Source organism: Brassica napus, chromosome C6 (assembly GCF_020379485.1).
Source record: "Brassica napus cultivar Da-Ae chromosome C6, Da-Ae, whole genome shotgun sequence".
Classification (NCBI taxonomy): Eukaryota; Viridiplantae; Streptophyta; class Magnoliopsida; order Brassicales; family Brassicaceae; genus Brassica; species Brassica napus.
In genome coordinates, this window is record NC_063449.1 from 18,445,747 (window position 1) to 18,460,434 (window position 14,688).

General features: G+C 37.5%; 2 protein-coding genes across 2 annotated transcripts; one reads left to right on the forward strand and one right to left on the reverse strand.

The window, feature by feature from the left end:
* The first annotated feature begins 6,577 nt into the window (after positions 1 to 6,577).
* Positions 6,578 to 8,890, forward strand: LOC106431663 (eukaryotic initiation factor 4A-1). The gene is made up of 4 exons (XM_048760727.1): positions 6,578 to 6,779; positions 7,262 to 7,331; positions 7,419 to 7,522; positions 7,619 to 8,890. Exons 2-4 carry the CDS (start codon positions 7,264 to 7,266, stop codon positions 8,683 to 8,685), a joined length of 1,239 nt encoding a protein of 412 aa, XP_048616684.1. The 5' UTR covers positions 6,578 to 6,779; positions 7,262 to 7,263; the 3' UTR covers positions 8,686 to 8,890.
* Positions 8,891 to 9,017: 127 nt separating this feature from the next.
* On the reverse strand, positions 9,018 to 14,237 carry LOC106431653 (phospholipid-transporting ATPase 6-like). The gene is made up of 11 exons (XM_013872459.3): positions 14,063 to 14,237; positions 11,856 to 13,750; positions 11,675 to 11,785; positions 11,323 to 11,599; positions 11,161 to 11,249; positions 10,996 to 11,083; positions 10,694 to 10,903; positions 10,470 to 10,595; positions 10,281 to 10,379; positions 10,019 to 10,210; positions 9,018 to 9,930 (listed from the first exon to the last, which is right to left on the reverse strand). The coding sequence occupies exons 2-11, from the start codon at positions 13,691 to 13,693 to the stop codon at positions 9,238 to 9,240; spliced, it is 3,723 nt and encodes a 1,240-aa protein (XP_013727913.2). The 5' UTR covers positions 13,694 to 13,750; positions 14,063 to 14,237; the 3' UTR covers positions 9,018 to 9,237.
* Positions 14,238 to 14,688: the final 451 nt, after the last annotated feature.

Here is a 14,688-nt window from a genome sequence, read left to right on the forward strand (position 1 = left end):
TATCCTCATTCATGACAATATTTGATGGAACATCTTCCATAACTTGGGGAGTAGTGCGAGCAGATGATGAACATGCTAGTTTGGGGCATGGGGTAGACATGGCATCAGGAAATGATGGAGCTAAAACAGTGGAGCTCTTCTTGTAAGGAGATCCCTGAAAAGACAAGGTATCTGTAGTTCATGAGAAATTTTCGGTCCTTTCCAATTGGGAAGGAGATTGATGGGGGTACATGCACACTGGATGAGTGTTGCACTTCTTGAGTTAACACAATCGTGTCGTCAACCATGTTGCTATCTGATATCGTTTGTTGAGAAACATTGATCTCCATGAAAGAGTCAATAGAAACCATAAGAATCTCTACATCTTCTTCATCCGAACTTCTTTCATTTATGTTATCCTTTTTATCTTTCATAAAAAGACATATTTTTACTTTGTGACCCAAACTTCCATATCTTTCAGAAATCGATGGAATCCAAGAGTAGATCACATCAACTAAAAATATGTTACCAAGTTTATCATCCAATGCGATTTGTTTGGGGAAATTCTTATCAAACTCTATTTCCACCAAAATCTTTGTCTCTCCTATGTTGAAGGGATCTAGCGTTGCTTTGTGAGTGAGCATGGGCTCAACTAGTTTAGAGGCAATGTGAAAAATTCCAAGCCTGGAATAACAGTTCGTTGGGATATTTTTTAAAGTCACCCAAGCTGTTACAGTGGAGATTTTAGGGATTTTTAGTGTCCCTACTTGAAACAGTATGCTTAAAAATTGGCAGACGAAAAGCCAACTGATGCTTCAATTATGCTTAAAAATCCAGAAAAAGAATGCAACTTCAAGAACCGACATTGCACATCATTTCATCAACTATCTTTTGCTTTGTTTTCATTTTTTGCAGGTTGTCTTGTCATAGAGCTTCTAAGTTTTGGGTTTGGTTCAGCTATCTGGACTGGTTCTTTAATATTGAGTGAGGGAATAGATAAGTGTTTCCTTATGTGACACGTCAACAATGTTTCTCAACACTATACTTTCTCCGCACGAAATTTAACCAAAATAAAAAAAAACACGGAAAAGTAGAAGTAAATAGATGTTATCTTGTTACTAGTGTTTATACGGTAGGAAAACATGTAAAGTAGCTTTCTTTTTTTTGTAAAAAAGACTTTCAATTTAAAAAAGAGGTACAAGATGTGATTAGTTAGATCACATAGTTTGAAAAAGTTAGTACATGATATAAGCAAAAAAGAGGTATAAGAATCTAATGGCATGATTAACCTCGATCTTTTAGCCGGGGTTCTTAACTCATGATTTGACACTTTTTTTTTTGTTTTTTAATACTTTTCGGCTAAGAGACGTCTCTTATATCTCTTATTTAAGAGACGGTTCTTAGTTTTTCTTAGTTAAAATCTAAGAAAAGCTAAGAACCGTCTCTTAGCCGAATCTAAGAACCCCAGTTAAGAGACTGGGGTTAATGATGGTCTAAGAGACTTTTACAATTCTTTAGTTTTTCCAACTCAGAAAGTTTTTGCACGCATGATCAGGATCCTCAGCCTTTTCGGCTTCGCTTACTTTTTCCACGAACCGTCAACTATTCATTTCTTCGGTATTTTTGTTTAGGCTTGATTATCATATCCCTTCTTGAAACACTTGCATAGTCATCCATTTCCTCATTAATTTGGAAATCACTTTCCATATTAACATCATGTTAGATATACTCGGATGTAAAAGAGGTCATGTTTGAAGGATCATTTACTGAGAGTACAATACCCTCATTCATGATAATATTTGATGGAACATCTTCCATAACCTGGAGAATAGTGCGAACAGATGATGAACATGCTAATTTGGGGCATGGGGTAGACTTGGCATCAGTAAATGATGGAGCTAAAACAGTGGAGCTCTTCTTGTAAGGAGATCCTTGAAAAGACAAGGTATCTGTAGTTCATGAGAAATTTTCGGTCCTTTCCAATTGGGAAGAAGATTGATGGGGGCACATGCACACTGGATGAGTGATGCACTTCTTGAGTCAACACAATTGTGTCGTCAACCATGTTGCTATCTGATATCTTTTGTTGAGAAACATTGATCTCCATGAAAGAGTCAAAAACCATAGGAATCTTTACATCTTCTTCATCCGAACTTCTTTCATTTATGTTATCCTTTTTACCTTTCATAAAAAGACATATTTTTGCTTTGTGACCCAAACTTCCATATCTTTCACAAATCGATGGAATCCAAGAGTAATCACATCAACTAAAAAGATGTTACCAAGTTTATCATCCAATGCGATTTGTTTGGGGAAATTCTTATCAAGCTCTATTTCCACCAAAATCTTTGCCTCTCCTATGTTGAAGGGATCTAGCGTTGGTTTGTGAGTGAGCATGAGCTCACCTAGTTTAGAGGCAATGTGAAAAATTCCAAGCCTGGAATAACAGTACGTTGAGATATTTTTTAAAGTCATCCAAGTTGGTACAGTGGAGATTTTAGGGATTTTTAGTGTCCCTACTTGATTCCAAGGAGACACAAACATTAAGCAATCATCTACATGCCAAACAGTTCGCTGAATAATCCAATGACTTGTCTCTTTGTGTGGAACATGGAAAAAGTAAGATGATTTTCCTAGTTTCCGACTGACAATTTTGCAGCTTCTACCCCAAAGATGGTTTACGACAGCATGCATAAGACCACCTGAGTGTACATAACAGCGATGAAATTGCCCAATTACATATTCTACTACATTCTCAGGGCCAAGTTGTAGTACTTTAGTTGGAATGATAATCTCACGAGTGCCATCAAGTCTGAAAGTTGGTGGGAAGCACTATACAAGTTCATTGTCACTGAGTTCATCCTTGCAGCCCATGGAAAGCAGAGAGAGCCATTTTCCTTTAGTTCTGGAGGCGACAACTTCGCAATTGGGAGATTAAATGAGAGAGGAGCTCCTTTCACCAAACACTTTTTCTGCTTAATGTTGGTACCTTCCTACAGTGAAGACCAAAAATTCTCAGTCTGACTTTGCACCAACTAAAGGTCATAGCTACGAGGCGTGGATGGCTCAGGTGCTATAGATGAAAGAGAGAGGTTTAACACAAGTCGCTTTGACCATGCTCCCATAGAAAGTACGAATGGTGCTGGAACTTGTTCTATGGTTTCTTCAGTTTGGTGAAGAACATCTTGTTGGGTTAGAGGAACCTCAAGTTCATGACTTTCTTTTGTTACCTGATCGGTTGCTTCGTCAGGAGGAGGGGCAATGTCTTCAAAAAGCAGGAGGAGCTGGATTGTTTTCAGGAGCATGAAGAAAGGCGATGGTTTCAGTAACACGAGGAGGAGCAGCGGTGGTTGCAGATTTCACCAACGAAGGTGATACAACAGAAGAGACATGATTTCGACTCGCTGACCATCGTCCAAGATATGGCCATCGAGGGTCTAGAGAAGAAGCTTGCTGCAGTCCCGTCGCGTCACCAGTTACTACACCGGAGGTCTTTGTTTCAATCAGGAGCTTATTGGAGTTCGTCGGAGCATCCAACTTCTCTTCCGGAAGCATATAACCTGATTCAGAGGCAGTGATTTTAGCTTGGAGCTTATGATGAATCTCATCACCATTAACACCGTCGATCATTGAGATTGGGGTTTCTCTCAAATCCATAGCAAATTAATCATCGGGAAAGAGAAGAATGAGAGAGGTTCCCGCTGATGAGAGCTGTGATGAACCACCAGAAGGGAAAAGTGGAGACAGCGAGCCGTCGAGATGAAGATCGAGATCTGTGTGAGGTGTTCTCTTCTTTGTTTGCCGAATATGGCACGTGGATTTCAAATTATATATATACGGTAGAAACTAAATTAATGAACACGATAAATTAAAAAAATTAACAGTTTCAAATTTGATTGACTTAAATTATAAGACAAACCGATAAAATAATAATTTATGAAACTTTATCTTTTTTATTTCTTTCATGTTTTACCATGAATGATTTTATATATGATTTCAAAAAAATTTCTATATTATTTCAGTCATATTTTAAATTTACTGAATTATTCCATATTTTATCTGAATTATTTAAAATTTCTCCCAAAAATATAATAAAATTATTTAAATTAATCAAAATTATCTAAAAAGTGGAACCAAACCAGAACTAAGTTGGACCTAGAAAAACAAAAATAGAGAAAATCAAAAGAAAACGATCCAAGATGTCCGTATGCCTAGTGTTTTTTTTTATATATTCCAACTCGAGAACTAACTACATTGCCGTTTATTTTATTACTAGGATAAGACCTTCGCCTTGCGCATGATGAGTTTATTTGTATATATTATCGATAGTTTTTTTTATATATGTGATCATTTTATTTATATATATAAAATATTTTTTGTTGTTATTATATAATTTCTTTCCGATGAATCAGATCAATTTTTATTAAAAATAATGGAACAAAACTATAATTAATACATCATGGGTTGATCGGATTGGACATTAAACAAATTATGACATAAAAATTTTATTTTTTCCATCGAACACATTCTTGGAAAAAGTGAACAGTATTGTTTTCACAGTTGAATTATTTTGACTTTTATCTTCCATATGGTTTTGAAAGCTTTCAAATCAACCATCGAATTGATACATGTCATTTTAATGTTTTTAGTCGTATACTTATTAGTCGTATACTTAAGGAAAACTTACATTTTTATAATTTAAAGTCGTTTTAAAAAATTCAAAATATAATATCTAAGAAAAAATCTAACATATAAGAAAAATCTAACATATAAGGTGTCCTCATTTTTGTATTTTAAAGTCGTTTTAAAAAAAAAATAACATATAAGGTTTTCTCATTTTTGTAATTTAAAGTCATTTTAAAAAATTCAAAATATAACATATAAGAAAAAATCTAATTTTTTATTATATGGTTAATGTGATTGCTTATTTTTTTAATAATATAAAATTAAAGAAAAAGAAGAAGGATGCAAAAATTGTTATCAAATCTTTATTATTCATAATCATTAATTGACATATATATGTAAATCATATTAGGTAATTTCGTAGCTTTTATTTAGGGAACGAATACACACTTCTTATATTTTAGGTTAATATAATGTTCTCTAGTGGACATTATACAAATTATGACATAAAAACCTTATTTTTTTCCTCGAACACAATTTTGAAAAAGTGAATAGTATTGTTTTCACAGTTGAATTATTTTGACTTTTAACTTACATATGGTTTTGAAAGCTTTCAAATCAACCATCGGACTGATACATGTCATTTTAATGTTTTTAGTCGTATACTTAAGGAAAACTTACATTTTTGTAATTTAAAGCTGTTTAAAAAAAATTCAAAATATAACATATAAGAAAAAATCTAACATATAAGGTGTCCTCATTTTTGTATTTTAAAGTCGTTTTAAAAAAAAAAACATATAAGGTTTCCTCATTTTTGTAATTTAAAGTCATTTTAAAAAATTCAAAATATAACATATAAGAAAAAATCTAATTTTTTATTATATAGTTAATGTTATCAAATCTTTATTATTCATAATCATTAATTGTCATATATATGCAAATCATATTAGGTAATTTTGTAGCTTTTATTTAAGGAAAGAATACACACTTCTTATATTTTAGGTTAATATAATGTTCTCTAGTGGACATTAAACAAATTATGACATAAAAATCTTATTTTTTCCGGCGAACATATTCTTGAAAAAAGTGAACAGTATTGTTTTCACAGTTGAATTATTTTGACTTTTATCTTCCATATGGTTTTGAAAGCTTTCAAATCAACCATCGAATTGATACATGCCATTTTAATGTTTTTAGTCGTATACTTAAGGAAAACTTACATTTTTGTAATTTAAAGTCGTTTTGAAAAAATTCAAAATATAGCATATAAGAAAATTCTAACATATAAGAAAAATATAACATATAAGGTGTCCTCATTTTTGTATTTTAAAGTCGTTTAAAAAATATATATAACATATAAAGGTTTCCTTATTTTGTAATTTAAAGTCATTTTAAAAAATTCAAAATATAACATATAAGAAAAAATCTAATTTTTTTATTATATTTTTAATGTAATTTTTTTAATAATATAAATTTAACAAAAATGAAGAAGGATGCAAAAATTGTTATCAAATCTTTATTATTCATAATCATTAATTCCCGTATATATGTAAATCATATTAGGTAATTCCGTAGCCTTTATTTAAGGAAAGAATACACACTTCATATATTTTAGGTTAAAATAATGTTCTCTAGTGTTATATAATTATGGAATAATGTGACACCATTAGATGAAACTATATTTTATATTAGATGCTCTAGAATTCTTTGAAATAGAATTTAGAAGACATTTAGAGTGACACCTAAGATTTGAGGGTTTTTTTAATTAATACAAAATTAAGGTTCTAATTTTTCAAATGCTTCTCAATTAATATATAGGGGATTACGAGTGGTGTTGTCACTTGTCAGCAATTGTGTGATTCAATTCATAAGAGAAGTGGAGAAGTGAGAAAAAGGAAACTATGGGGTAAAATTAGAAACTCTGAAATAGAAAAGAAGAAGAAATCGTAATAAGAGGAAACCGTAAGACCCTTGCACATAAATAAAAGGAACGGACAGGCTTACACGTTTACATCCATCCAAAGTCTCTCTCTCTCTACCTACCTATCGCTCTTTTCTTTTTTAGTTTCTCTCTTTACGATTCGCTTCAGATCCGAGCTTGGAAGATTTCAAGCTCTCTCTAAGAAAGTCTTTTACTTTTTGTTCCCGAATCTCTCTCCTTCTACTCAATCTCCAAGGTTCGCAAATCCTCTTCTACTTTCTCTGCGATTTGTTGAGATTTGGATCTTCTTCTCTGATTTTGACCTCTTTATGATTGATTTGGCTATCGGTCGAGTCTAGTGCTTTTCAATTTGATCTGTGTAAACTCTCTGCGTCGTCGTCGTTATGAGAACATGAATCAATTAGTGGTTGAAACCCTAAAAGTACCTAACTTTCGATGTTAATGTCTCCTTGTTACGATAGGGTTAGCTTTTGATTTTCAAAATTACTAATATGCTTTTATGGAGAAAGATGCTTATATATATATTTGGGATGGTATCAATATGATATTGGATGAAGTATTAGCTTTGTTTCTCTCCTGACATGAGTATATATATATATATATACTATTCAGATTCCTCTGTATATTAATGCTTTGATTTGATAGTAGTGTTTTATTCATTAAATAAAGCTATTTTGATCTGAGTTGTAATATGTCTTTGTGTGTGTTTGTTACCAGTCATGGCAGGATCAGCACCAGAAGGCACCCAGTTTGATACTCGTCAGTTTGACCAGAGGCTCAATGAAGTGTATGTCTTTTAACATCTTTGCTTCTTAATAATGCTTTTGTCTCCTCTTGTGTGTTTGGCTAATTGTTATTTCTTATTTTGGTGCAGCCTTGAGGGACAGGATGAGTTCTTCACCTCCTATGATGAGGTCCATGAGAGCTTTGATGCCATGGGTTTGCAAGAGAACCTTCTTAGGGGTATCTATGCCTATGGTATGTCATTAAGACGAGTCATCATAGTCACATCCTCTCAACTCTTATCTTATACTTGGGGGCTTGATTCTTTTTTTTTTTTTTTTTTTTGTTCAGGTTTTGAAAAGCCTTCTGCTATTCAGCAAAGAGGAATCGTTCCCTTTTGCAAGGGTCTTGATGTGATCCAGCAGGCTCAGTCTGGTACTGGCAAAACCGCCACTTTCTGCTCTGGTGTCTTGCAGCAGCTCGACTTCTCCCTTGTCCAGTGCCAGGCTCTCGTCTTGGCTCCCACCAGAGAGCTTGCTCAGCAGATCGAGAAGGTCATGCGTGCTCTCGGAGACTACCTTGGCGTCAAGGTCCATGCTTGTGTTGGTGGAACCAGTGTCCGTGAGGATCAGCGTATCCTCCAGGCCGGTGTCCATGTTGTCGTTGGAACTCCCGGTCGTGTCTTTGACATGCTCCGAAGACAGTCTCTTCGCTCCGACAGCATCAAGATGTTTGTCCTTGATGAAGCTGATGAGATGCTCTCCCGTGGTTTCAAGGACCAGATCTACGACATATTCCAGCTTCTCCCACCGAAGATTCAGGTCGGAGTGTTCTCAGCCACGATGCCGCCAGAGGCTCTCGAGATCACAAGGAAGTTCATGAGCAAACCGGTGAGGATCCTGGTGAAGCGAGACGAGCTCACCCTCGAAGGTATCAAGCAGTTCTACGTGAACGTGGAGAAGGAAGAGTGGAAGCTCGAAACTCTCTGTGACCTCTACGAGACCTTAGCCATCACTCAGAGCGTCATCTTCGTCAACACTCGCCGCAAGGTGGACTGGCTCACTGACAAAATGAGGAGCCGTGACCACACGGTCTCAGCGACTCACGGAGACATGGACCAGAACACGAGAGACATCATCATGAGAGAGTTCAGGTCTGGCTCTTCCCGTGTCCTCATCACTACAGATCTCTTGGCTCGTGGTATCGATGTGCAGCAAGTGTCTCTGGTCATCAACTTTGACCTCCCGACTCAGCCGGAGAATTACCTTCACCGTATCGGAAGAAGTGGAAGGTTTGGGAGGAAAGGTGTGGCCATTAACTTTGTGACGAAGGATGATGAGAGAATGCTTTTTGATATTCAGAAATTCTACAATGTTGTTGTCGAGGAGCTTCCCTCAAACGTTGCCGACCTGCTTTGAAGAAGAAAGGAAAACCACCGTTGTTCGCCGTTGAAGAAGAAGAAGAAAAGGTTACTTGTTTCGCAAGCTTCTTATTTTGATTTTTGACCCAACTTTCTCTGTTTCTCTCTCTCTCTTTACTCATCGATACCTCTCGTCTCATTTTCGAACATATATATGTCTCATCTGAACATGTTTCTTCTTAATCTCATGCAATATTTATTTATTTTCTCGTTTGATGCACAAAGTTTTTCCTAATAGGCGTCGATTTAAGCTTTTATTGGATATATATAATTATATATACATTAATGGGCTCGTTAAAAAAACAAAGTATACACAAACAATAAAAACAGATTATTAAAATCAGTAAACACATCTCTCTTTTTCCATTAGTATAGTACACATACACAAACACAAACACAGTACAATTCTTTTCTAATTGTTCTAAAATCACATATAAACGATTTGAATAGTGAGAAAACAAAAAGAGTATAATTTTTTTTTTATATATTTTCATCTATTTTCAAACCCACTCATAGAAAACAATGAGTTAAAACAAAACTTACTTGGGTATCAAATCATGTTCGAAGCTGTATCATTAGACGAAGTCCCACTGATGACACTTAACACCGAATGTTTCCTGTGAAGCTTGACTCTTAGCTGTCTTATCTTAGCATCGACCCTAGCCGTGAAACCAATCTTTGTCTTCTCTCTAGCCTTTGACTTCTCTCGTTTCCACATTCTCTCATCCTCCAAATCGATCCTGAAATGCTTGATCTCTTGTATAATATGATGGTCGAGAGGGTTCACTGATCTTTGGTACGAGATGTGAAACAAGTAAGGGAGTGTTGTGGCCGCTATGACCAGGAGGTTGGTGAGCCAGAAGATCGGTGCAGGCGCTAGAACCTCGATGAGCATGTGGAAGATGTTGCCAGAGAGTTTCGGTGGTAACATGCCGTAAAGGGCGAGGAAGATGTACCAAGCTCCTATGCTTCCCCAAATCATCACGTGTTGGATCCAAGTGAAGTGGCTCATGGTTAGAGCGATTTGAACGTTTACTGCCCAAATGATGCAAGTGAACATGGCCGTTCCCATGGCGTTCATGTCTGCGGTTTGGCCATCAGAGCGGAATGATTGGACGTGGAAGATTCCGAGGTTGAGTGCGAAGATGACTATGGATGCGTAAACTCCATTTCCCATCCATCCGAGGATTCTGTACCAGTCGAAGAATAGGTTCTTGGGGCCTTGTTGATACAATGCAGGAAACTAGAAGGAGAAAAAAGGCAAATAAATTAAATTAAATTAAGAAGGTTTGTTTTTTCTTAATGTGAAGATGATGGAGAGAGTATATAACCTGTAAGCAGACATCAGAAGGAACATCTTGTTCAAAAACTCCGAGAGAAATGACAGGGAGAGAGGTTAGGACAACGTTGAAGAGTAATAAGTAGGAGTCGTTGAATATTGATTGACCAGAAAACCCGGTGAAGGCTTCGAAGTAGAAGAGAGTTAGGCCAAACGCTATGTTCTTGTAGAAGAAATAACATATCTGTGACAAACAACAATTACCAATCAAGACCATATATAGATGTGGTCTAGTGATATATCTAATATATTACCATTTGGGCTATTCTCTTGTAACACCAATGTCCATGGACAACAAGTAGTCTCTCCAGAAACCGAAACTGGGCTATGGAGAAGTCACTTGCCATTACAGCCTGCAACAAAAAAAACAGATATTACTTTTTATCAAATTAAAAAAAAACTTTTTAAGTATGTTTCATAGTGTTGAAGAAAAGTGTAAGCACCTGCATGCCTTCAACGCCACTGATGCCGACACCAATATGAGCTTCTTGTATCATTCCAACATCATTTGCACCATCACCGATTGCCAAAGTTGTCTTCCCTGTTCCTTCTTTAGCTAGCCTTGTTACCTGAAAAAAAAAATAACCAAGACACTGTCATGTTCTTGGACGCATTGTTTGTCAAAGGATTCCAATCAATTTTAAAACTGCTTGGAGTTTTTTCATACAAGTGCTTTCTGTTTAGGAGAGACGCGACAGCATATAACTGAAGCACAGGCAACTGCAAGTGCAAGAAACTGATACTTGACATCATCCTTCAAAGCATATGTAAGTGTCTTCCCATCAATGATCAAGGCAAACGCTGCATGTGGATCTTTCTCTATTTTGATCATCTGTGAGGCATTTGTGATCTGCATTAATATGTTCTGCTTTACAGCCTGCACATTAACGAACATTATTTTACATCACATTCATGATTCTACTTCAAACAGTAATGTAATTTTTTTAATAGAATAGACATTATACATACAGCTTCCGAGTTTTGTGAAGACTCCTCTACATTAGTAAATGAAATGGCTATCTGCTTCATACCCTGTCTAAGTAAACTGCAGGCATATCTGCATTTGGCCAAACCAAATTATTTAGTCCAAGGAGAATCTATGGTGTATGGTACCAGCAACAAAGAAAAACAAACCCTATGTTTATTGCTGTCTCCATTTTATCTCCTGTCAAAACCCATATCTTGAGGCCAGCTTGGGCAAGGTTATCTATGCATTGAGGCACCTGATCAAGTGAGCTGCTAACAGTAAGCTGAAAATGATTTCATTAATAATAAAAAATGAACTATGCTTCATACCCCTTTTTGCAGTTTGTCCTCTACAGCAGTAGCTCCAACAAGGATCAATTCCTTTTCCATCATATCTGATACCTTCTCCAGCAATTCATCTCTATCAGCTCCTACTGAAGTTTTAGCTTTGTGAAATTCACTGTTCCATGCCGCATACTCTGCTTCATCCAGTTTTCTATAACCGAGTGCCAATGTACGCAAACCAGCTTCACCATATTCATTCAAGTGCTTTGAAGTAGCTCCAAGGTAATCTTTTCTTTTCTTTGATAACCGGTCAAATATGATGCTGCAAAGAACAAAAGTTGCTTAGAATAATGACTGATAATCAATATGGAACTGGCTTGACGTTAAGCAGCCAAACCTGTCAGCGCCTTTACAGAGTAGAAGAATCTGCCCTTCCTCATCTCTGATAATAGCAGACATTCTTTTTCTTTTGCTAGTGAAGTCTAATAGATTTAATACTTTGTATTCTCTGTAAAATAATAACCACCACATGATTAGACATTTATACGCGGAGATTAAGTTTAAGTTAAGATTTTGACCTATCAACTGGGTGACCTGAAGGAGAGAACCGTTCAGCTATAAAAACACTTGATTGAGTTCTCTTAGTGAACTCAAAACCAAACTCCCTAGAAGCAACAAGGAAAGCAACTTCATCAGGAGACTCAGCTTCATAAGTACACTTCCCATTATCTTCATCCACCTCAGGAATAGCAGTATGACAAACCGCCAGTATACGGAAAAACATCAAAACGTCATCTGAATTGGGCTCATTTACCCAGTTGTCATCCATCAGACGCTTATCCTCAAAACTAAACCCCTTGATACCACTGCTCTTCTTCTGATCCTTCTCATCGCTAGCAGTGATTACAGTCTCCAGTTCAAAACCCGACGACGTCTTGCTGGCAAGCTTCGCGTAGCGTTGTGTCCTGACTTTAGTCATGGGAAGGTTTGTAATGTCATCACCTTGCTCCTCGAGATCCATCTCCATCTGCTTTGCAGCAGCTAGCTCTACTTCGCTGGCACGGACACCGTAAGAAGTACCAGCAATCGAGCATTTAAGAAAGTCCATCTGGTTACACGTCAGCGTTCCCGTTTTATCAGAAAGGATGGTGTCAACTTGCCCCAGCTCTTCGTTTAAATTCGAGGTGCGCGCCTCAGCAGGAGTCCCGCTCTCGCTATCATACATCTGCAAGTCGTGGTTGATGAAAGTCGCTTGCAAGACTTTCACCAACTCGATGGAGACGTAGAGCGAGATGGGAATCAAGTAGCCGTAAAGCAAGAGAGCAGTGATCAAATGGACAACCCATGCGTACAATGGATTCGTTGGGTTCGTTAAGCTCTCGGGCTTGTCTGGTCGCAGGTACCACCAATCCGCCATCAGGAGTTTCGTCATCACGGCGAATCCTAGAGAGCTGATGACGGAGACGAACAAAAGAAGGCCGAAGAGAGTGTATATAATATAGTCCATTGTCTTCTCAATGCTGCTTCTCTTCGAAGGAGACTTTGTAGAGTTCTGCATGACCTTTGTGTCGTGACCCGTGAAGACCACAACACCGTAGATATAACTCGTGTTCCTCAGCTTGGAATCTCTCAAGAGAATCTGGTTAGGATCTAGTGGATAAACCTGTCCATCACACTCTAGATTCCCAACGAAGGTGTACAAGTTTGGATTCGGATCTTCGCATTTGATCGTTCCGGAGAAACTCTGAAAAGATTCATCTTTTTCCAAAGCCAAAGTAGCATCCAAACATCTCTTAACTTTCAAGTTAGTCTCTCCATCTAAGTTCATAGTCTCCACGTAACAGATCCCGTCCTCGTAGCTAGACGACAACAAGAACAAATCAGCTGGGAAGAAGTCATCTTTCTCAACTCTGACCACATCCCCGACGCGGAGTTTCTTCCACGTCCTGCGACCAAATTCACCATTTCCTTTGTGAACGCTAGCTTTCCTGGAGTTCACGCCAACGTCCTGCATAAACCTGCGCCAATCCTCCAGGGCCTCTTTACCCATACTAAGGCCGACGACGAAAACGAGAGGGGCGATCATGCTCCATTTGTTGAAAGGGGAGAGAGGGAAGACGGAGAGGATGGCAGCGACGAGGAAGTAGAAGTTGGCGACGCGGTGGAACTGCTCGTACAAGCATTTGGGCAAGAATGTGAGCATGTTGTACCTGGTGGTGGATACGTAGTTGGAGCGGTACCTAAGGAGCTTGGTGGCGAGGTGGAGATGAGGCTGGTTGCAGTGGACGATGCGGGCGTAGCCTGGTCCGTTGATGACGTGAGGGCCTTGATCGTCGAGAGTTTTGGGTCTGAGGCATCTGAAGGTGTAGAAATGGCTTTTCCTGATCCTTGACCTAATTCTATGACGACGAGCCATTCTTTTTCAATTTGTAGAGAAGAGCACCGTTAAGTGTTGATGAAGAAGCCCTCGTAACTGCCAAAATGAACAGAACGTATTAGCTTAACGTCAGGATCAGTTCCGATCATAGCCAGACATAATCTCAGAACCGGCTAGGTTTAAGGCCATATCTAATCGGAGGCTACACACTCTGAAATTACGGTTGTTGATTTTTGAAATTTCAATGAAGGATGACAATGGATGTGTTATTGAGAAACGAGATCAGCGAATCTAATCATATACATCAAACATTTGTCCCAGAAACCCCGAAAGCTTGCAATACAAGAAAAGACAGGGGTTGAAATCGCGTGAGCATCACGTCAGAGAAACTTCCGCGGCTAGATTTACCTGGAAGCAAGAGGCTCGTTCATGATCAACACGGATGAAACGCGCTGTGTTTCTGGTTACAACAAGAAAATGAAGGAAACGAAAAAAGCAGCGATCGTCGATGATGTGAGAAGAGGAAGGAACGGTGCGAGAGAAAGAGATCGAAAATATGGAAAATGGATGGAGAAGAAGAGGCTAGAGAGGTTATTTGATCCAAAAAAAAAAAAAAAGATTAGAGAGGTTAATCCCTCTCTCTCTCTCTCTCTCTCTCTCTCTCTCTTCTCCCACCTTCACTCTCACACACACTCTGCAACTCAAACCAAACACAAAAGTTTTCGTTTCCCTTCTCTAATTCATCTTCCTATTTTTAATTAAAAGAAATTAGCCACTTTCTTCATTATTTATTAACTAAAAACGAAAGATTAATGCCTGGTTTGTTTATCAATTTTTAGATTCACTGCAAAGTCTGCAATCAGCACTAGAATTATAAATCAATATTATTGATTCTACAACAGCAAATCAACACGACTCATGTCGAATATAACCAACCATTTTCTAAATTTTATTTATAAAACTATTTCTAATGGAATGCACACACACTGACAGTCTGACACACATACTAATTGCTGTATGACTCAAATCTTCCG

Bases quoted from the DNA above. Each gene is read 5' to 3' on its own strand.
- LOC106431663 (XM_048760727.1), top strand. From the start codon at position 7,264: ATGGCAGGATCAGCACCAGAAGGCACCCAGTTTGATACTCGTCAGTTT. The intron at 7,332-7,418 runs GTATGTCTTTTA...ATTTTGGTGCAG, and splicing joins GACCAGAGGCTCAATGAAGT to CCTTGAGGGACAGGATGAGT. The intron at 7,523-7,618 runs GTATGTCATTAA...TTTTTTGTTCAG, and splicing joins TAGGGGTATCTATGCCTATG to GTTTTGAAAAGCCTTCTGCT.
- LOC106431653 (XM_013872459.3), bottom strand. From the start codon at position 13,693: ATGGCTCGTCGTCATAGAATTAGGTCAAGGATCAGGAAAAGCCATTTC. The intron at 11,084-11,160 runs GTTTGTTTTTCT...GGCCAAATGCAG, and splicing joins GAGACAGCAATAAACATAGG to ATATGCCTGCAGTTTACTTA. The intron at 10,596-10,693 runs GTATGAAAAAAC...TTTTTTTTTCAG, and splicing joins CTCCTAAACAGAAAGCACTT to GTAACAAGGCTAGCTAAAGA.